At 40.2% G+C, this 23,836-nt stretch overlaps 1 protein-coding gene across 3 annotated transcripts in view; it reads left to right on the top strand.

The window, feature by feature from the left end:
* The first annotated feature begins 2,372 nt into the window (after nucleotides 1–2,372).
* Nucleotides 2,373–23,836, top strand: part of NFYC (nuclear transcription factor Y subunit gamma) — a 49,414-nt gene continuing 27,950 nt past the window's right edge. Inside the window, exons 1-2 of one of the 3 annotated variants that reach the window (XM_068966520.1) lie at nucleotides 2,373–2,469; nucleotides 21,643–21,755. In XM_068966520.1, coding sequence (XP_068822621.1) covers nucleotides 2,397–2,469; nucleotides 21,643–21,755 — 186 coding nt within the window. In that variant the 5' untranslated portion in view covers nucleotides 2,373–2,396. Of the gene's footprint in view, nucleotides 2,470–21,642; nucleotides 21,756–23,836 lie in introns of those variants that run through there. The other 2 variants (XM_068966519.1, XM_068966521.1) reach the window with 2 other exon arrangements.

Below are 23,836 nucleotides of genomic sequence, written 5' to 3'. Positions count from 1 at the left end.
ATGTGAATAAGCATATTCCTCTGCTTCCCACCCCTCAAAGCAGCTTTTTTGCTTCCTTGCAGCTGACATGACCCCCAGTCTTATGAGGTTAAGCTAGGCTCTAGCGTGAATAAGGCACACAACTGGCCTATTGGCCTTCTGCCTTCCTTTCCAAAGTTGGTAGCTATTCAGGGTCTAAACTTTTCAGAAAAGACCTGCAATACCTGTAACTTTGTGTAGCTTCAGGAATCGTCCCACAATGCACTCTGTTAGCGTATCTAAGCTCTTATTTAGATGCTGTAGTGAAATTGCCATGTAGTCCTTTAATATTTTAATGTATAATGTTTTTAATGATATAGTTGTTTCTAATCCTTATAAATTATACATGTGAGGCGTGCTGCGATTCATGGGGTCACAAAGAGTCGGACACGACTGAGCGACTGAACTGAACTGAAATGTTTCTTGTAGTTCAGCAATAAAATTTGTATCAAATTATGGAGTGCTGTTTGTCAGACACTTAACTGGATCTCTAACCAACAGATGAAATTAAACATCAATCAGATTCCCAATTTTTAAATTAATGAAGTTGGGTGTGATGACTAGTGCTATCTATGCGTACAGTCAGCGTCTGTGTATACTGAACTCATAAATACAGAGGGTCAACAGTATTGCACCACCTAATATAAGGGGCTTGATCATCCTCAGAGTTTAGTAAATGTGGGGGATCCTGGAACCAGTCTCCCATGGATACCAATGAAGGACTGTAAGTGTGACACCTGAGAATTTCCTTGGACTTGGGCCTGGGGTGCTCCATGTCTTGGTAAGCATTGTAGTGCCATGGCAAGGTTACCACCCGGGGTGGGACCTGAGTTTAAATCCTAGATGAATGGCTAGGGGCCAGTTGCTTAACGTCTCTGCACCTCAGTCTTTCTCTAAGAGAAGTTAGTATGGCAAAGTGATTGGACAGTCCGCCTTGCTTCTTTTTCAGGAAACTGCTGGATCTCTGCATGTGTCTATAATGACCTCTTATGTAAAACTGAGGAATTTCTAGAAAGGATCTCATCTGTCTGGCAAAACAGTTGTGTTGTTTAGTCCTGGGATATTTTGTTTTGATGAGAGAAAGCAGATCTAAGGAGATTGTTAAAGTCCTCAGATAATAGTGAGATGTTTCTATTTGAATACTTTAAAAAAATTTTAATTTTCACTGTATTAGGAGGCTTCTCTTAAAACACAAACAGTTGGGCACATAATCCATAACGAGTCTTTGATCACCACTGGTAAACTTTAGTACCCAGAATGTCTTCAGTAACCACGATACTTAAAATTCATCAGCTCTGCTGCTTATTCTTAAAAATGTGGTATAAAAGTTAATCCTTTTGATATCAGAACTCTGCTATATTGAAAGCTAATCAGCAATATTTTGTAACCACTCTGAATAAATTAATTAACCCATCAAACTATATTGTTTTAAACAGTATATTCACTAATGTTCACTCTTTACTAGTTTTTCCCCCCTTTATCATTATATTTTCCTCTTGGGTTCCTGGTGGACTTTTTGAAAATACCACTGTCCCTGTCACTAACTTCATACATTATCACAGAACTTTTCTATTTAGATTCGTTTGTATTTCAAAATAATGAAATGCGTGCTTTTGAAATTACCATGGACATAATGTCAGATGCCTTTTTGGAAATCTTGCAGAGTGTTGTATGACCATTGATATCACTCTTTGTTACTTTAAAGAAGCTGTATTTTCTTTGGAGCCATTGGATTTAGCCCACCCAGTTTTCTTTTTCTTCTTCTGTTAATGCTCAACAGAAAGCTGAAGATAGTTAAGCCACAACTTTCCAACCTTGTGCACATTGCTTTTCTGGTTTGCTGCCATAGGATCCTGTAGCAGTATCTTACAGACATCTTTGATGGCCAATCAGAAGCAGTTAAATTACCTTAAATTTTTTTAAATGGAACTCTGACAGCCAATAAGAAATCCTTTGGGTGGGAACTGTAACAGCCCTTTCGGGTGATTTTACGAACACTTCTAAAATTTCAGAATCTTCTGTTTTGGAAGCACGTGTGGCCCTAGTGCATCTGCTGTGTGCATTTGCCAGGCATTTTGAAGCCTTAAGTTCCTTGTAGTTTGAAGTCTGGATCTGACCCCTGTTCTGCTTCTCAAGGTAACTTTAAAACAGGAAGTGTGCAAAGGAGGAAACTGATGACGTGAGCAGCCAATCATGGCTTTGTGTTCTTAGCTGATAAAGCTTCTCAACCAATGGGACCACTCTGGAGGCAAGGTTTGGTGTCAAATAGCATGCTAGATTGAATGCCTTTGACTGTTAAAGTGGAAGGAGGCTGCAGGGCTTCATTGGAGCCTCGGAGTTTTTCACTGAGGCAGGGGTCAGCTGAAAGACAAAGAAAAATGGCGAATAGTTTGCTGGGGGGTGGGGGGACAGCTGTTCGGGCTTTCACTGGAGTGGACATTCCAGACTCAGGTTTCTGCATCTCCTGCTGCCTTTTGTTTCCTCCGTCCTTTTGGGGGGGGAGGGATAGGACTGACTTAAATTCTCCCTGTCCGAGGAGATATAAATAACTACATGTAAAATTAATGCAGTTCCCGGTAAGTTTAATTCTTTGTTTTGTGTTAAGATGGTAGAAACTGTTTAGCTTCCGAGAGTGTAGACAAGTTGCACTGTTTCAGAAAATGGCCACTTTACATTCCATGCATACCTTTTGGTGCACCTAGAATACCTTGCTCTGTTTAGATTTTGCATGCCCTTCAACTAGGATTTCTTTTCCTAGTTGAGTATTGACTAGAGCAGGTACATGAAGGAAGGCTAATCATTTTTCAGGGGCACACAGAAGCAAAGCACTTTCTCTTTGCTTTCGGTAAACTTAACTGTTTTCCAAATAATTTTCCTTTGTTCAAGTGCACTGAACCTTTCCTATAGAATAAGCTGAGTTGTTGTGAGACTTTTTCTGTTTCCATGCACTTTGTTGACATTTGTGTTTTCAGAGGTGGAAGTAGCACCATTGCTGTTCTAAATTTGTGTGAAAATATGATTTGCACTGGGATGCAGGTTCTAATGGTAAAGGCCCACATGCCAATGTGAAATTCTCCCATAACTTTCTTGATTTACCTGTCTGCTTCTGCATTCTAATAAGTACCAGTTAATGAATAGCCTTTGTTTTAAAATGCACATTTTAGCTTAGAATGCTGGTTAGAAACATCTCCACTATATTGGCAGTGACAAGAACAAATCTTTTTCCACCAGTTTCACACATTTTGTTAGGTGTTGATTTGGTTCCTTAAAATGATGAGAGCAAAATGCTTTACATTTTCTATATGAAATCTTTAAAATCCTAATTTTACCTACAGTTTGTGAATAGGAAAGTAAAGTGTATAGGCACCCTGTCTTTTGCCCTTGGTCAAACCCCCCCCCCCCCCCCCACTCCTTTAGGGATATGAAACTAATGTAGGTTGCTGGCTAATGGGTAACCAGCCTGTTCTTGTGACTAGTGAAATCTTCCATCTCATGTACTAAGATCCATAAGACACTTGATTTCAAAAAGCAATTCTTTGTTTTCTTTCTGTTTGCAAATATGGAATGAAGGTCATTGGAACATTTCTGCAGCAGACTTAGCATGGAGCAGTGGACCGGCAGCGCTCAGCCTCTGGGGAGGGAAAAGGAGCAGGCCCTGTCCGAGAAGTTTGGAGGCTGTTAGTTTGCCTTCCCCTTGAGTAGAGGATTTACCTGAGAGAATCAATGGGAGTTTAGATTTTGGGCTCGTGGAACTGGAGTGGTATAGCAGTCAAAGTTGCTAGACACAGGCCTCTGTCGTTGCTTGGAAAAGTGACCTTGAAAAACTGCTGAGGAGTTGAAAGATTGAAGGACAAAGTTTGTTTATGCAGATTTTGGACTGAAAAGCTTCTATTTAGGATGAAAAGAAGCTGTACTTCTGATGTTCAGGTCCAGTGGTTAGTAGGGTTATGTTATAGATTCAGATTAGGAGTCTCCAAGCAATACAGCAGTGAGGCTGCGTTCATTTTTCTCTCGCACTCTTCTTCGTTCCCTCCCCCCAGCAAAAAAATTTTAAATCCTTCTGGTATGATGGTTGAGTGAACTGCCTAACATTCAGAATTCCTTGCACGCTACCTTGTCTTCTATGTAATCTAGAGGATTCTTAGTGAAGAATGGTATTTCAGGAGTTCAAAGTAGTTATGTTTGTGAAACTTCTTTTGGGAAATTGGAATGCTTATGGTAGGAAAACAGTCCTTCTTTACAGAAAAAAAAAAAAGGCAAACGGTCATTCTGAGAAGTTAAGTCGTAAGAGAAAGGAGTACATGGTAAAGATTACTTTTTAACAGATTATTATTTTAGTTTAAATTTGTTTTTTTACAAGTCATTGATTTATATGTTACCAGTTGCTCTGGTTTTTAATACGGGATTTAAAAAACAGTTGTAGATACTGAATGACCCTACTGGTCCTGGGAGAAGGCCCGGAGCTGGGGAGGCAGAAGGTAAGTGGCTCACAGTGTGAGGCCTAGGTAACTCTTTTTTAGCTTAAGAACTTTGTGGATTTAGCTTCTTGGAAAGCTGCTACCTCTAGCCTGGGTCCTTAATCTTTTTAGGGTCATGGTCCCTGAGAATCTGACCTACGGCCTGAGAAGGCGCACAGACATGCCTATGCAGAGCCCCTGGTGACTAAGATATTTTCCAGTATATGTTGAATGGTGTCAGTATGATCTCATTTAACACTTTAGCCAGATAAATGTTTCCCAGAGAAATGAAGAAAACTCTACTTTCATAAGGCTCAGAGACCTAGAGCTAACTGTAATAGGCTGGGGGAGGGGGGGGGTGGGTGCATGTGTAGAGAAGAGGCTTAAACGGGGTCTGAGGTTTGGATATTTGTTAGCTCTGATTGTATCTGAGGCTGCATGGCGCAGTAGCACAAGCAGGAGATGGTGTGCTCTGCTATCACCAGCTTTGTGAGCTTGGGCAAGTCAGCCATTTAGTGTCAGCTTCCTCACATGTAAAAATGGAACCTAAAAATAGCGCCTTCCTATTTAGTGGTGAGTCTCAAATAAGATCATGTATGTCAGAGTGCTTTGTAAACTGTGAAGCGCTGCATAAACGTTGGTTGTTACTAATTCAAACTATGGGTTAAATGCTTATGGAGATAGATGTGGCATCAAAGAAAACGCTATTATTTTAATATGTTTAAAAAGAGTTTGTTTAAACCTGACACATCTCTTCTTTAACTGGCTTCACATGCCTTCACCTGCATATTCCTGTTTATGCTTATAGGACCCCATGTAATGCAGACATTGAGACCATCAAACATTCCTTTACCAGGATTCCTGTGGAAGAATTTTAACCCTTTAGTCAAAAATCAAGGATCTCTTAGAGCAAGGTAAAATGAGAACGCTGGTTTTTTTAAAACCCTTGTTAGATTTAGGGACCTCTCAGAATAAACACCGAAACCTGCTCTGATTGTATACTAAGATTTGCAGTAGAATGCAAGTAAGTTGTAATAGTTGTAGATGTTTAACAGGAAGGGGTTACATTTTTAGTTTGTGCACCAATATTTATAAAGTAAACGGGAGCCACTTTTCATTTGCTTAGTGGTCATATGATCTCTTTTATGTCAGTTTTCAAACTTGTAAGCTAGTGAATGTTCGGATGAAGATTTAAAAAATACTTGGTCTCATCAAAATATAAATGCGGGAATAAATTTCTCACAGTTAATACCTATTGTAAGATACATTTCCAAGGTAAATGGTGGGAACTCATGCGGTTTTCTTTCTTACCCATTTTACATGCCTGGTGTCATCTGTTTTTAGGGTTCCCCCCTGCGCCCCAGGGGTGGTGGTGGTAGTGGATATTTTATAATCTATTTGATTTCCGGTCCTATTAAGTCATTTCCTCTCAGGCATGGTCAGTCAGCATTGATGTCTACCTCCTTTCTGTGCACTGAAAGAGTCATTTTTATGAAATAAGGTTTGGCAAAATTGGCACTGGCCTCTACACATGAAATTCTAGTTTCAGGGATGTGTATGTTTGAAGACAGCAGTCATGGTCACTGGGAACTTTTTGTTCTAAAAGAAGACGGGGATCTCCTTTTAAAGAAGCAGTTTACTTTCGTGGAGGCTCCAGTAACCCAGAAGAGACTTTTAAAGCTAATCATTTGTACGTGGTCCTCTTCATGAAAGACGTCATTTTTGTCTGTCCCTAATCCCAGTGAAATATGCATACAGAGTGTGTATACTGTTAAGTTAACCCAGTGAAGATTATTTAGGGATCTAGCCTGATTCCCTTCTCGGGAAGTGGGGAAGCTGAGGCCCAGAGAGGCTAGTTGTCTGGGTCTTTCAGCTTTTTAGTAAGTGGTCAGAGATTGAACTCCAGCTCAGTTCATTCAGTGTTTCTTTTATTCCTCTAGGTTGTTTTTACTTACTGTGTTTCATATTTGTCTTCCTTTCTGGTACATCTGTACAGGTTTGCTGTGTGAATACAGAAGGGACAGAGAGCAAGTGGGCCGTGGAAGACGTTCAGATGTCTTCATGTGGAGCCTGCCGGTTAAGAAAGTCTGCTGTGGCGGCAGACTTACTGTCGATTTGGGATCTGAAGATCTCTGGCCTCAGTTAGTTGCTTATGCAGAAAGCTGAGAATCAGCTAGGAAGCTAATGGTACCCACCTGGTTGAACTGTCCCGGAGAGCAGGGTCTCTTTTATGTGTTCCTTTCACTGCAAGGAAGTAAAGGGACACAAATACAACACCTGCATGCCAGTTAGTTTTGTTGTTATTGTTAACACACCTCAAGAACATGCTAATTCCCAAACAAGTTTGGGCCTGGTTCTTCAAGTGGTTCCTTAAAGCCAACCAGTATGTAATAAACAAAGATCCCAAGATCTTTTTAAGCATTTGCCAAGACTGAATAGAAATCATTGTGTGTATACTTCCAAAGGAACATTTTAAGTATGCCAGCTTTAATCATTACTGCCAGCAAAATTAGTATTGTATACCTGCATATATGTGTGCTTGGGTAGTTGTAGGTTTGATTTTTGTTTTGATTTTATTTTGCATATTCTCTGGTAGACCATAATGTACTTGAAAATTTTTAATTTTTCCCTCTCATGGCTGGATTTCTTTTAACTACCTTCATATATTTGAACAAAAGATGTAGTTTGTTGAAAGAACAAGAGCTTGAATAATGTAACTCATGTTCTATTTAAGTCTTGAGGTATACTGTGACTGAATTATAGTAGACACAGCTGGATGATATCTACTTCACATCTGCTTGGTTTTCTTTTTAATCGGTTCTTTCTGCTACCTCTGTTGGGCTTGGCTCTTTAGAACTTAGATTCTATTTGCATTATCACCCGTATCTTCCCGTCTCTCTCCTTGGCATCGAAAAGCCAGACTCCACTTGTTCAGTAGTTGACCAGAGTTTTTCTGTAAGAGTATTTACTATAAACTAAGTTAACAACTCTACCCTGCAGTGAAAGAGGGCAATTGAAGGATAAGAAATGAAGATAACGTGTAAAGGCAGAACTGAATGAAAAAAAATCTTGTAAATGGTTAACTCTGAAGTGGCATAACATAGCTTGTGACCTTGTGTTCCTTAGTTCAGAGGAAGAAAGGAGTATAAAAGTAACCACAGCAAACAGCAGTGCTGATTCACTTGGTTATCCTTTTTTCTTGGAAGTTCTGTCATTTTGGTCTGTCTCTGTAGTTTCAGTTATACAGAAGACTAAAGAGAAGACCTGCTTAACTGGAAATACCAGACACAGTTAGCGTTTCCTTTATCTACCTACGCTATATAGTTCTGGTGTGTATTTGTGTTAGTAGTTCAGCCATGTCCGGCTCTTTGTGACGCTATAGACCATAGCCCGCCAGGCCCCTCTGTCCAGAGACTTCATCGGGCCAGAATGCTGATGTGAGTTGCCATTCCCTTCCCCAGGGGATCTTCCTGACCCAGGGATCAAACCTGCGTCTCCTGTGTCTCCCACGTTGCAGGCAGATTCTTCACCACTCGAGCCATCGGGGAAGCCCCTGTGAGAAAATACTGAAGCTGAATGTTTTATACTTCCTTTACTAACTCACCTGCATGCATGTCTCATTTATGTGGAGATTTCAAAGAAATGTCTGCAGGTAAAATTGGTGTGTACTGTAATCTTTCTAATACTGCAGGATCCAACAGTCTGGTAGGGGAGACAGATGATGTATATCAAGTGTATGAAACTGATATGGAAAGTGTACTCAAAAGGCACAGAATTCAGAGAAGGGGGACCCTCTGGCTTAGGAATGAAGGAAGGCATTTTAACTGGGTAGTTGGACTTGGAGCTAGGGGCATGAGCACGTCAGGTGTGGGGAACAGGAGGAGCAGCATCATGATTCAAAAGGTGTAGTGTGGGCTGAGAGCAGTACATGGGCTAGTCTGCATAGCGCATAAGGATATGAGTTAGGGATAGCGCATAAGGATATGAGTTAGGGATAGGTCCGTTGGTCCCAGGTTGCTTCCGTCGTGTCCACTCTTTGCGACCCTATGGGCTGTAGCCCGTCAAGCTCCTGGAGTGGGTTGCCGTGCCCAACTCCAGGGGATCTTCCCAACCCAGGGACTGAACTCATGTCTCTTGTGTCTCCTGCATTGGCAGGCGAATTCTTTACCACTCACGCCCCCTGGGAAGCCCTGAGGGAGTCACAAAAGAAAATCTCAGGAGTGAGTTGGTGTCAGATATTGGAGGGCCTTGACCTGTCAAGCTAAGAAATTTGAACTGTCTCTCCTTAATAATGGTAAACCACTGGAAATGTTGGGTGATAGGTTCATGTAACATTATCAGAGCTGTGCTTTTATAATATTCATTAACTATAATTGTAAAAATGACCAGAGGATCTTAGAAATAGTAAACATTATGCAGTGAGTTCACATACTAGGTTCACAACCCATAGGATTATTGTGAGGGTAAAAGAGCAGGGTAAAAGGCTTAGAAGCATACTTGGCACACAGTCTTAAATGAGTAGCATTAGCTGTTATCCATCATTTTTATTATTACATGGAAGAGATGAGAACCTGAGCAGAGATAGTGGCAATATGAAGAAAGGTCAGGAGATGGACACTGTTATTACAGAGTTTACCAGTTGATTAGAATTGAGCAGAATCTAGGATGACTCAGATTTCAAGCCTGGGAGACTGCAGGATGGAAATAGAAAAGTTAGAAGGAGCAGGTTTGGGGAAAGAAGAAGACAGATGTAACTTTAGACAAAAGGAGTTAAGAGTTCTGGGTGGCTTTCCATTGGAGATGTTTAGCAAGCAGGACTGGAGCGTTGGAGAAATACCAGAATTGGCAAAATATGTTTGGAATTTAAGTTAATCAAGATCATAACTGAACCTGGGGAATGGATGGGGAATCAAGGGAAAGGATGGACAGAGGACCAGAAGAATAAAGCTTCGTGTCCATGACGGAAACACAGAAAAGGTTGGACCCTGAAGTTGAGACATCTAGAAATGAGCATTGTGGAGTGCCATGCGTGATACACGACCTTCTCACAGGTTAAAGTGAGCAAGGGCATCAGTATTAGCCCATCAGTTCAGTTCAGTCGCTCACTCGCGTCCGACTCCTTGTGACCCCATGAATCACAGCACACCAGGCCTCCCTGTCCACCACCAACTCCCGGAGTTCACTCAAACTCATGTCCATTGAGTCGGTGATGCCATCCAGCCATCTCATCCTGGTCGTCCCCTTCTGCTCCTGCCCCCAATCCCTCCCAGCATCAGGGTCTTTTCTAATGAGTCAATTCTTCGCATAGGTTAAATATTAAGAAAGGTAATACTAACATTTTCAATGTGTGCCTTGATACGAAGAAGGTTAGAAATACTGCCCTATGATCTGGCCTTCACTTTTTCTGAAAAAGTACAGGTATTTCCTTGAAAAGTTATGCAGTAGCTCTTTGAGATTAGTTATATATATGTTTATGTATATGTGTGTGGATGCATAACCTCAGGCTTTCTTGTTTAAGCTCTTAAGTATACACACACATCTCCATCCAGTGCAAAGACTTTTCCCTAAGTTGCATCCACCTAATCTTATCACTGTTGGCTTTGTAAAGCCTCCAATGGCAGCGTTCTGCATGAAGCCAACCATAAATACGCAAGTAGGAATTTGGCAACATTTACTTAGCAAGTAATTTATATCCACATGGTCATGATAACACTGAAGAGCAGCACACATAATAAATTACCAGGAATAGGACCGCCTCATCTGTAGGATTAAGCAGATTTCTAGGCTAGGTATGTTGTAACTATCCTCAGTCTAACAGAGGCAATAAGAACCTTTTCATTAGAGGAATAGTGATAAGTTTCCAGCCGTTTTACTCTGTTGTTTATATCCTGAACTCCATGATCATTTCTCATCTGGTAATTAACAGGCCAGATGCTCATAACACTACCCTTGAAGGTAGTTAAGTAATGTAATATGTTTTCATGAAACATAGTCCTTTATAGTTAATGGAGTGATTTTTAAAGTTTTTGTCAAACAAGATAGGTGAACACAACTCTTTCTTTTCAGAATGAAACATAGTACAAATAGGTAGCATACTAGTATGAATACTACCATTATGTTGGAGAATTATCTAAATTTACTAAGATCAGAGAAATAGATACGGGATTTCCAAACAGATACAAGGTTAGAATTGTGTTGTTCTCTGGTGTTCCTTAGATGTGCAAACGTACACTTGTTGTATGTATTGGGCACCTCTTATATTTGAGTTCTTACCTTGAACCACAGAGATTAGTGTTTTTAGATGGGTCAGTGTGTTCTTAAATAATCAGCTGCTTGTATTTCCTAGCTGTGATTTATAACCTTCGTTTTATCCCTGTTAAGGTAGTTAGGGACAGGGATTTTGATTCTAAGAGGAAAATGACCACATAATTAAAATAACATTGCCACTACATTCACAGCGTAGCTGTGGCAGGTGATTCCTCCTGAGTGTGTGCAGCAGTGGATGTGGCTCCAGTAAGTGGGGGCTAGGCTAAGGCTGTTGCTCTCAACTGTAGTGAGAAGATAGAGACTTCTCATCATCAGGCCCCCAGAAAGTGAACTTGATCTACTGGACCTTGTGATGTCTACTCTTGGTTGGTGACCAGATAGCCCCAAGTCCTCGTCCTTATGGGCCACTGCAGCTTTAACAAGCTTGAAAACCTTAAACTTTTACCCTGAAATATGTAAGAATCTGACATCTTGGCTTTTTGGGGTATGTTCTCCAGGAAGGATGATCAGGAAAACTAAAAGATAAAAGGCTTGATGGGTTTATGTTCCAGGCTGAGAAGATCCCTAGGTTCTCAAGTGTCTGGTCCTTTGCTGAGTTACCAGTGCTAAAGCGGGAGGAGAGCATGCTGTGAAAGAGCACCAGTTCAGTTCAGTCGCTCAGTCGTGTCCGACTCTTTGCGACCCCATGAATCGCAGCACGCCACGGCCTCCCTGTCCATCACCACCTCCCGGAGTTCACTCAGACTCGCGTCCATCGAGTCAGTGATGCCATCCAGCCATCTCATCCTCGGTCGTCCCCTTCTTCTCCTGCCTCCAATCCCTCCCAGCATCAGTCTTTTCCAGTGAGTCAGCTCTTCGCATGAGGTGGCCAGTAGAGCTGAGAATAAGGGCATATGGGTCGTGGTTCTGGCTCTGGCATACACTTGCCCTGTAACCTAAGACATGCCCCTCAGTCTTCTGGATTAAGTGTCTATCTGTCAGATGGGAATATTTGTTTGTAGTAAAGAATAAATGAGATAATGTAAAGGAGGAAAGCTACTTTACAAAGTGTAAAGCATGTACAAATGCAAAGGATTAGCATAACCATCTCCGTTGCTTTGCATTCTTTGAAGTGGTCTTTACATTCTCTGTTCCTGACAGCTGTATACACAGAGGTGGGAGATACAGCGTTTGGTTGACTTGGAGGATATGTTTATTCTCATGCCCTTTCTTGCTTGCTTTTAACTTTCAAATCAGTGCTAAAAGACACTAAGCAGAGGGCAGAATTTGGTGTCTGTGAATCAGCAGAATCATGCAGCTAAATCAATAAAGCCAAGCTCTTATTGACACTTTTAATGCCCTCCAAGTTTTTTATCGAGAATTCTTCAGTTTTTAGATGGATTAATTCACCAGCACAATCTTCCATTTTTCAGTGGAGTCTATGATTAGATAATTATGAACATTTGTGTTAGCATTTTCTAAAGTAGAACAGGTTTCTTCCCATCCCCACTTTTTTTTTCACTTTTCCATTGTATTATTACACAACAGTTATTGCACAGCTGAGCTTAGGTACTTGAGAAGGGGTTTCCCCATATGCACATTTCAAAGAAAAGAACCCAGAGTGAAGTCAAAGGTACCTGGGGTCTCAAAATAGTTCTTGAGGAGCTTGTGTTTGTTCATTAGTGATGTGTGTTGAGTTCCCGCTAAGTGCAAGCCATGTTTTCCTTAAGGATGTGCCAGAAACAAAGATAATTAAATAAGAACTGGGCAGAAAATAAGAGCATGAAAATTTTAGGCTTAAAAAATAATGTGCCTAATAATAATAATGTGTCTGAAGACAGTGAATATGCCAATTATAGAAATAGATTTTATTGGTTGCCAGGAATGGTTTCTTGGGGAGAAAAAAAATTTAGTGATCACTGATCAGTGACTGTGTATGTTTAATTTCTTACAGTTGTGTGTAGTGTGAAAGTAAGCTCCTTAGCAGTGCTAGTCCCCCCAAAAAACTTTAAAAGTTGGTTTCAGTCCATTAGATAGTCTCAAAAATTACTACTTTCACAACATGTTCCCTTTACTCCAAGATCTTAGATGGAGATAGAAGCAGCCAGGGCTCTTTTCAGAGCTCAAAACAGAATCTTTCTCTTGGTTGGGGGGGCCAGATGGGATGGGATACTGCCTAGATTCCAGGTCTCCTCCACCTTCTAACATAAAAAACAAGATTCCTTCTGCAAAACAGAACAGCCACATACTCCCTGCTTACAGAAGTCTGAGGTGTCCAAGGAGACACGTTCTAAGAATTTTAGTTTTTTTGGATTTGTCTAGAGAGACGGCCTGCATAGCTGCTGATCATTGATATTCCCAAGGATTTAAGTTAAGAGCATATCTAATCATATCTATCTTGAATTCTTTATTTGGAACTAGTACATTCATTCTGAATTTAAAACTTTAAAGGACTTTAAGTTATTTTATGTTTATAAAAGAAGTAGAAGAAGATTTCTCAGTGCAGGTGTTTCTATACGTCTGACTCTGCACTCTGGAAACTCTAAGTAGTCTAAATTAGAGAAAGAAGCAAATTGGGTTACTTGTTACTGTATGTAAGGGAGATTGGTCTTTTGGTGTGGTACTGTGTTTGAGACTGGCCAGACCAGGAGAGATGACTTGTCTAGCTCTGAGCAGTGATTCTGACATGCCATATGACATTTATATGGTGCTTGGTATTTTTCAAGGCCTTCTTACATGTGTTCCCCGTTTGTGTGCTGCAGCTGCCCTGTGAGGTGACCAGAGGCCTCCAGAAGTTAAGTGACCAGTTAGTAGCCAGAGAACAAGAACCTCCAGGTCCAATAGATTTTCTTTATTTACTTAGCCTGTACTTTACTGCCCCCCACTGTTTGCAGCTGAGTATTCATAGGTGCTTCTGACTGTCCTAGAGACAAGCAAGAGGGAATGAAAAAATAGAAGAGAGAGTGAGGGAGCAAGGAAAGAGACACAGAGAAGTAAGAGAAGGATGTTTATATGATAGGAGATGGCAGCGAGCTAGCTTCTCTTCCATGAGCATCTTCTCTTCCATGTTTGCCACAGAGATTTTGGGAGCAAGTGGGTTAAAATGATCTTTTGGGTTAAGGATTTGAGTCAGTGATCAAAGCTGAGATTGCTCCTATCTCTGAATAGTTTGCATATACACACACACCTTAAAGCAACATGAAGTGAGAGCGAACAAGCTGTACTAAACCAAGAACAGAATTTTAGACCTTTTGTATTTCCAGCTTCTGCATTTACTACATGTGACCTTGAGCACAAAGATACCCAGCCCTTGGCTTTCTTATCTGTGAAACTGGAATGATACTGATATCTTTGGCACTGAGCTGAGTGAAGATCAACTGAGGATAATGTATGAAACAAGTATTATGTAAAACTCTAAAGCTCTTAAGTTGGTACTTTCGAAACATTCTTCAGAATCACATTTTTCACTTCTGGGCATACGTCAACTCAGGATCCTGCTAGAGACTAGGCGAAAGGTTGTTCTTAGAGTTTCTGAGTTTCAGAGGGATCCAGGAAACAAAATGATTCTTTGTTTTAGAATATGATTTAGCTTAGACAACAGGCACTATGGACTTCCCTGGAGGCTCAGAAGGTAAAGAACCCACCTGCAGTGCTGGAAACCTGGGTTTGATCCCTCGGTCGGGAAGATCCCCTTGGGGAGGACATGGCAACCCACTCCAGTATTCTTGCCTGGAGAATTCCCATGGACAGAGGAGCCTGGTGGGCTTCAGTCCACGGGGTCGCAAAGAGTCGGACACGGCTGAACACACATAGCACTCTCCTTTCTCCAGCTCATGTTAGGGTTCTCTTGGAGGCTCAGAGTCTGAAAAAAAACCAGTTACTTGTCATGCTTCCTTCAGAAATGTATTTACTTTCATTAGGTTGGAGTGTCAGGAGAGATGAACAGATGTTTGGGGCACAGAGCGGGCTGGAGATTGAATGGGTGAGGAAGCCGTCGCAGTTGTGTGATCTACTGCAAGCTTTCCAATCTCCGGCCCTCAGTTTCCCCATTGTTACGTTAGCAAATCCGCTTTTTTGGTAGAGGGCTAGGTAATATTTTTAGCTTGTTGGTCATATACTTTCTTTTGTAACACTTTGAACTCTACTGTTTCCGCATGAAAACAACCATAGACAACATATATGAATGGGGCTGCAGTCTTCCAGTAAAAGTGAATTTACACAAAGAGGCTGCAGGCCAGATTTGGCTTGGGGGCTGTGGTTTGTGGCCCTTGCCTTTAGAATACCTGCTGGGCTTTGTTCTCCGTCACACACAATGCTGATAGTGTTTTGTTGCTGCCATATATGCCTGTGTATAACATATATCATGTAAGTTGGACATCAGTGAAGGGATGAGGAAACAAATGTGTGAAGTGATATGTTTACATACCGTTTCTATTCCACAGAAACAGGTTTTTGTTTTTTTTTAATGTTCTGGTCATGCCTTCCTGTTAAGTTTCATACCATAAGTTGCTTTATCTTCCTTTTTTCCCAGACACACTGTATTATGATCTAGCCCTTGTTTGAAAGATTATGTTGTAGTAGACAGCAAACAGAAGCATATTTTTGTTTTTGAAGGAAGTGTCTCTGCTGCCAGTTTGAAAATGTATCTTTGTGAACAGATCTTTAGGAAGAGTAGTGTGCAGCCAGTTCCAACCTATAGTCTTTTGGAAATCACAGTTTCTTCTGTATGCTGTTAGAAAAGGGGCTTCAGACTTACTTAGCCATTAGGAGTTCAAGACAGACAGACCCTCAAACACTGAACTTGGCGTTCAGAATTAGGGAAAGGGGTCTCCAGTAAGACATTATTCATTATTACAGTGGTGGGGTACTGTATAATAACCTGTCAGAAGTATGATCATCTGGTATCCAGTTATGTTTAGAACTTGAGTAGTAAGGTTTCTGGCACCAGGCTTAGTGCTTTCTTGCTTCAGTAGAAGCCTCAGATGAACTTAAATGAAGACAATTGAACCCTCTTTTCTCTGTAGTCAGCCTGCGTTGTATTCATTCATTTATTGCATCCTCAGGCAGTGAAGTGTGGGGCCATCCATACCAGACCACCCCTTTGCCCTTTGGTGTGTGTGTTCAGTGTACATTGCATCTGCAGTGTCTTAGGGCAGTGACTGGCCCAAGGCCACTAGCTAGTCGGCAGCAGGCCAGTTCACAAACAAAGGTCTTTTTATTTCTAGATCAGTGTTATTTTTCTTCTGAAATTGTCAATTTAAGATTGGTTTTATTGTGGAAATAAACCATATGCCTCCTTAATGCTTGAATCCTTTTTAGCCTTTGTGATTGATGATGGTTTTAGGTCCATCTGTATAATCATGAGAACCAACTTGATGTTGGTGAAATTGTTTTGTTGCAGAAATTTCAGTTCTCAAATTTAGTTTTCACTTTTCTTTGTAGTTTGGGAGAATATCTAAAATAGCAAGCACAAGTTAGCTTTCCTCTTATTCATTCATTCATATTAATATTCTTTCTTTATCTCTCTTTGTCTCTCATTCCCCATTTGAAATACAGTATCCCAACAGTTTTAGCTAGTTCAAGTAAAGAAGCTTGGGACTAACTTCAATAAATACCTGAGTAGCACTGGAACATAAAATGTGTGTGATAGAGCTACTAATTGGGCAAAAGGAAAATCATGTCATCTAATGACAGACATGATCAAGATGCAAGTCAAGAGAAGAAGTGAAGAAGTTAATGTGCTTTGAACATAGGGAGATGCTTGATATATGTTAAGTTGGAGACATATGGGAACTATTAGGGACATTCTCAGCCTGAAGTGCCTAAAGGCTGCAAGTTGGATGGCGAGGGGCATTAAGGTGAAAGATGGTACCAGTGTTTAGATTTGTTCTTCAGTCACAACTGGGCTAAGGCATATTTGCTTACATTTAACAGTGAGAACATTATTTTTAAGTAAAGTTTGACTGCCTGGAACGGGGCAGCTCTAGTATTTTAATAGGAAGCAGCATTGATCAAAGATTGGTCTTCATTTTAGGGGATTTTCCTGTGGTCTTTTTTCCTGTTCAAGTTGTTGTGATGATAGGGATTTAGGTATTGTCTCCCAACAACATTTGTTTGGTTTTAGTTACTTTAGAGAGCTATATGTGGGTTTAGACATATTACAAAGGATTTTTGTGGAGAGAGCAAGGTATATGCTAAGAAATAGGCTTTAGCTCTAAAGGTACAGAGTTTTAGAGACTAGAGGATATTGTAGTAAAATCTTATGTTTCTTTGTATTTTATGAGCTTGATCATTTTGATACATCCTGTTCCATGTCCAGCATATCACTCAGGGAGGATTTGGTAAGAATGGTACCTGGTCAAAACCAAGAGCTTGAAAGACTTCCAAGAAAATCTCAAAGGAGGAGCACTCTGCTTTTGAGATGTTTTGAAAACTGCTTAGGTCTTCTTTTTTTAAGAATGATAAAGAGTAACTGGGTATTTGAATGACAGTTAGACTGTGTACCCTTGAGTGATCTGATTGAATCATCTCATTTTCTGTATGATTTTCTCCTTATCTTCCTTGCAGTGGATGGCCAAACAGAGGTATTCCCCACCCCCTTTCTCCTCCTGCTTACTTGTCATTAATTTTTTAAACTTTGCTCATCTGTCCTGGTCACCTTTCTGAGAAGATTCTGACTTTCAAGAGCTTTATGCTGTGGATAGTACACACCGATGTTTTCCAGCCTTCTGGTCTGCCTTGTAACTTCCAGGACGTGTGTGTGTGTGTGTGTGTGTGTGTGTGTGTCCCCTTATCCTTCATTTTATCTTAAATTTCTGATTGTAGTCCTACTAACACTTTAAAGGCCCAGCGAGAACCTCATATATTCTGAACTTCCTAAGATAGTTTGCCGTCCCAATAAATCTTATTTCAGAGCCAGGCTTTCTAGGAGGCCTCTTTTTTCTCAGAAAGTACATATGCAACAACTCTCCTTCATTCAGAAGTAATTATTTATCAGACTTTGTGCTAGGTGCTGTGAGGGAATCCAGAGATGAATCATACTCACGCCCTACCCACAAGAAGCTTATAAACCAGAAGGGGAAATGTGGTAAGAAATACATAAATAATGATCATACAAGGTAATGCGATGAGGGCAGGGAGAAGTACAGATTAGGAGCTCTGAAGGTTCACGGAAGGAGCGATCACTTGTGGTGATTTAGAGACTTGTGGAGAGATGGCGGTTGATTTGAGCCTTGCAGAAATGGCCTTTCCCTGGTGTACTTCGATTCTTCCCATTTTAGTTTTGGAAAGGAAACTGTTTAAAACCAAATAAAAGAGAATGGGAGTAGAGATTTCTTATAGCAATAACGTTCAATACTTCATCTGATTCTTAAGTCTTTATTAAATAATTAAGCAGGCAGTCTTATTCAGGTATTTATAAATTAATTAATGAACATGAATGATAAATCTAATATTAATCATGAATTAAATCTGGGAAATTCTGTTGTGCATTTTTCAAAAGAGTCATCTAAGCTAATGCGGCTTGGTCTTACTGTATGTAAATAGCTTTATCTCATGATAGCAATAGCAATTTAACATGGAGTAGAAAGGATCCTGGAATATAAATCTCTTTCTTACTTTTAAATCCATTCCTTTCTCATCATTCTAGAAGATGAACCTGGCATATTTTCCATGGGTTGTAGATGTTACAAATAGGCTACCTCTGTAGCAAAATCAATTTAGTTGCAATTAATGTAATATTAAAATAAGTGAGAAGTTACTTTATGTTTTTTAACTTAGGTGTTTAGTGAGCAAAATTTTTTTATGATTAGGTTTTATTATTTTAATTTTAAGTTGTGCCATGGTCAGAAAATATTGAGAATACTAGCTTATTTTCATGAAATCTGTTGGCTTGAGATTTGATTTAATTTGAAAAGCCCCTTGTGAAGACTGGATTTGCTTTAAGGAAAGCCTTTTGAATAAAAATATTCACCTTTTCTAGGAATTTATAGTAACAATTTATGGTCTTCCAAGAGATACTGAGAATTATCTACAAATTATTTCTGTGCAAAGATGCTGGAAAACATGCTCCAGACCATTTTCTCTTTTTCCTCATGAGAAGATCTTCTGTCCCTGATGCGGAGAGTACAGTTCTTTTGTGTTTTGAAGTCAGGAATTTATGAAAAGAGGTTTCTGGATGGAAAAATCATGAAAGTTGTAACTACATCTAAAGCTGAAATGATCCTTTGTTTGTAAATTCAACTTAATGTAAAGAAGAGCAGTGAGAGCTGTCCAAAGATGGAAAAGAATGCCTAGCCAGTGCACCAGTTTCCTAGAACTGTAGAGGGAGGAGCTCATGTTTCAGTGACCTCGTAGGGTGCATTGAGGGAGGGGCAGAGGTTGAAGTAGAGCTGTGAGCATCTTTTAGAGGAGCTGGACCTGGGTGGTTCTTAAAGCACCCCCCACCCCATTTTAAAGTTCTATGAGGCAGTAAAATGTAAAGAACATTATTATTGATTTGGATTTTTTTGCCATTATCCATTTATGGTTTTCTAATTCAAAATGGGTCTCTCAAGTTAAAAACGTAATACCCTTTAATACGTTTGTCAGTTCCAGAAAGATTTTTTTAATGTTTGTTTTGTGCGCACCCCCACTCCAACAGTGTGTGGCTCTGAGCCAGCCAAAGATTCATTCATTATCTATTGACTGCACAGATGTTTGGGAACTGATTGTGCCAGCACATGCTTAGTTGGGGCCATTCAAGATTTAAAAGCAGACTATATACACAGATGGTTTTAAAAATGCTTTGTGAATTATGTACCTTGATAACATTTGTGGGAAGAGATCAGAGGACAGTCAAAACTGGTTACCAGCTTTGTAAATCTTAAAGACCTTTGCACTCAGGAATCCTGCTTCTCATTAACAAGTTGTACAGAGTATCACACTGGCAACTTTGTGCCTCTTCTTTGCCTTTAGCAGCTTACATGGCAGATTCTGTAAGATCAGGCCTCTCCTTGGGTCCATACACTAAAAGGTTAGATTCGTTTTTAAAGTTTTTTGATAATTTCATTTCTGGAAAGGTTTTTTTTGCCCTTTTTAAAAAGGTTAGATTCTTGCTCTCATCATTGTCGTGAGTACCTCATAAGAATCTGTTAATAAAAATAAATAACTAAACTTCTCTAGATTACCTTGACTTCTTTGTTCTCAGTACCTCTGAGAGAATAGTGTATAGGTCATGTGCATATGGTGATAAGTGAAGATGTCATGGGAGCTGAGCGGAAATGTTCTTACTTGGTTTTTTAGGCCTCAGGATCTTAATCTAGTCATTTCCAACTGTGATTCAACACTCTTCACTTTATTTCCCTCCAGAAACTCCAGGATCATATTGCTTCCTAGGACTTAGAGTTCTGCTGATGTATAGAGCTGCCTGTGGGCCTCCAGCACCAGAAATTGGCTCCAAACCTTTTCCCATTACATCATCGCCCACCAATGTCATTACACCAGAGTGAAATCTGCTTTGAAGATTGTATTCTTGTTTCCCTTCTGTTCTTTCCTCTCATCATTTCCTTTAGAAGTAAAAGGAAAAAAAAAAAAAATTCAGAGATTTCTAGGACAATCCCAGGCAGACATTTAGGAGTGAATCAGACATCCTCACAGTCTAAACTTAGATTTATGAGCCTCCATCCACTCTGCTGATAGAGAGTGATCAGCCCAGCGTGCATCCACATGGACCCTGGAAAGTAGCAGTTTGGTCATGTGACACCTGGACTTGCTGCTTTTCTTTCAGCCCTTCAGAATTAGTTCTTAATGACTTAGATAGCTCTCCGCCGGCATCCTGTCACTGGCATATTGAATCTTTTTGAATAATTTCCCAGAATAGAAATTCTTGGGATATCACTAAAGTTTCTTGTTCTTTGTGTTTAATTAAAGTGTTTCTTAGATTTAAGTATTTGACAGATAAACATTTTAAGCCATCTGGAGTTTTTTACTTTCCCCCCGTAAATCTTTTCAAACATTACAGTATTATCTATATTTATGGTATAGATATAGCTGGTGCAGGGGTCCTTATTCATCTTCCCTCCTTCATGACAAAGCAATTGACCAAACTTTGGTCCTCTTCTCTCTGTACTGAATTTAATTCCCCATTGTTTTTCAACCATCTTTAAAGTTTCCAGTTAATGGTGTGCTTTGTTTGACTTTGTGCCTGACAACAGGGTTCAGGTAAGCAAAGAACTGGAAGTGATTTCAAGGACTTTGTGCCACCCACTCAGTTACTGGCCTGGCTGTACAGATTTTGTGTCCTTTGAGGAAGATCTGTTTGAGATTAGAAAGAATAATAATAGTCAGCCCCAAAGAAATGGGACCACAGTGACTAAAACAGCAGAGTAAACTTGGCTCTTAGTTTTTAAGACTCTGGATTTACATTTATGTATAGTATTAATCACTGGGGACTCTTAATATATGTGCTGCAGGCTGTGGCATGGAGTATGAGAAGCCACAAAGAACTTGAAGAACATTGGAGAGGATGGCATTGAAAATTATGGACAACACTAGGGCAACCAAGTACATTTTTTTTTTCCTTCTCTCCAAAATAAGACATTAAAAGTCCTTGATTCACATTAGGATTTGAGTTTGGGTTTCTAGCAGTTTTATATGTGTGTATATATATATATATATTTTTTTTTTTCTTCTTCTAGGAATTTTAGATTTTCTGATTTCAGTTTCTTGTTAGTCTCTGTGAGATAAGCTGGATGAAAGGGAAAACGTTCCTCATTTTTTGCCAAGACTTAAGTTGGTGTGAAAAACCTCTTCAGCACAATTGTATTATCTTCTCAGACTGAAAACCTGAATGAATGAGTGAAAACATCCACAAGGAAAGGTATAAATAGATACAAAGCCTGGCTTCCTTCTGTGTAACATGTGTCGCGCATGTGTGTTTTAGCTGTCGGAATGTCCACAGAAGGAGGGTTTGGTGGTGCCGGCAGCAGCGACGCCCAGCAGAGCCTGCAGTCCTTCTGGCCTCGCGTCATGGAAGAAATCCGGAATTTAACAGTGGTAAGGAAGACTGAGAGACTTAACGAGCTTTGAGATGAATAATCAAAACTTAGGCTAAAGCATGTTTAATCTCAAGCACATTTACGAAGGTATAGTTCATTTCTGACCTGTGGGTAAGAAGGTGAAGATGTAATTTACTTTAGGTGAGGTAACTACATGGATTTTTTTTTTTTAATTTTAGTGGCTTTCTTTAGGCCTGTGGATGCTTTGACTTGGAGATTGTTTAATGTGCGGCAGATCTTTTAGAGAATGCAGAAAAGCAGGGCTTCCTTTCCTCCAGAAGCTGTAGCTCATTTCTGTGGCCTGAGTTAGTGGCCCTGCTAGGTTTCTAGGACCTGGTGAAAACTGCTGGGCAATTTGTTCGACAACAAATCTATCGTAAGCCAGCACTCTTTCCAGGTATTAAAAGATACACTTAGATTGGGGTTTCTTAAGAGCAGTATTATTGACACTTCGGGCCAGATCATTCCTTGTTGTGAGGGGCTCTTCTGTGCATGTATGCTGTTTAGTAGCATCTCTGGTCTTTAATCACTGTAGCCGGTAGCACTGCACTTCTGGTTCTGACAACCAAAACTGTGGCTAGACACTGGCAAATGTCCCCTGGGGGCTGAAATCATCCCTGTTGAGACCCACTGACAGAAGAAGCAAAACCCTGGCCCTTGAGGAGCTTACAGTGTAATAATTACACCCAGGTCATTTGTTCAATAAGTATTTATTAAGTAGTTACTGAGTCAGGCACAGTGATGAATCTGAAGCATTACAAGGGAGAGTATGATGTTATATCCATAATGAAGAATGTTGTGTTTGGTGCCATTTCACCAAATGGCTGAAGGAGCACTCTGTGAGATATGTCATTCCTGCCCCAGCGGTTTTAGCATCCTGGCAGAGCAAATACTGGATTCTTTCCTGATGTAGAACTCATGCTGCGATTTCATAGAGTTCTGGTCTTTAACCTCTGACATACATGATCAGCTTTCATTTGGTCGATGAATACTTACACACCTCCTATGGCTAGGCTAGTTATTGTGAACCACACAGGCAAAACTAGTGCCCTCACAGAACATGTATTCTGGTGGGAGAGACAGAAACAGGTAATGAATGAGTAAAATAAACAATAACTTCTCATTGTGATAAACGTCAAAAAAACCCCTTATATTCTGGGTATCCTTGTGGGTCATGTTTGTTTATATGGGGGTTTTCAGCATTTGACCTTGGTTTGGGCTTTCCCTGAGTGGCCTCTGTTCCCCGGTGGATTTCCACTGAAAAATCATTCTTCTGCAGTCTAAAGGTGGTCGTTATCAATAGTATCTTAGATATAAAGCAGAAGGGAGGGAAAAAATGGAATTATAAAGTCAGAAGTGGGGTATTTTGTATGTTCCGAGGGAATAATGTCATGGTTAAGTTTTCAGGTTTAAGTGCTGGGGTCAGCCTGGTGTAAAACTAGTGCCTTCCTGAGTTCTAGTGGGACCAGGCGGTGCAGCAAGCATGTCCCAGCTTGAATGCAGAAACAGATTCAGGATCAGACAAGTGACCAGGTGAATGAACTTTAGAAGTTCAAACTCAGCACCTAGCTTTTCTGTATTCTGTTGGACTTTGAGTTTTTTTTTTTAATTGTGGTAAAACACAACAAAATTTACCATTTTGACCATTTAAAATGTACAGTTCAGTGGTATATTCACATTGTTGTAAAACAGATCTCCAGGACTTTTTTATCCTGCGGAATTGGAGCTTTGCACTCATGAAACAACTATCCACTTTCCCCACTCTCCAGCCCTTGGTGATCACTGTTCCGCTTTGTTTCTGTGAGTTTGGCTGCTCTAAGTACCTCATATAAGTAGACTCATACAGTATTTGTCTTTTTGTGCCTGGCTCGTTTCACTTACTTAGCATGATGTTTTCAAGGTTCATCCATGTTGTAGCATATGACAGGATTTCTTTGTTTAGGCTGAATAATGTTTCCTTCTATATGTGTACATACCACATTTAATCTAGTCATCTGTCAGTGGGCATTTGGGTTGCTTCTGTTTCTTGCCTATAGTGAATAATGCTGCAGTGCAGAGGAGCATGGGCTTTGATGTTAC

Source organism: Capricornis sumatraensis, chromosome 2, assembly GCF_032405125.1.
Source record: "Capricornis sumatraensis isolate serow.1 chromosome 2, serow.2, whole genome shotgun sequence".
In the NCBI taxonomy this organism is placed as follows: Eukaryota; Metazoa; Chordata; class Mammalia; order Artiodactyla; family Bovidae; genus Capricornis; species Capricornis sumatraensis.
Note: the sequence above shows the minus strand (reverse complement) of the source record. Positions and strands in the feature narration are given on the sequence as shown.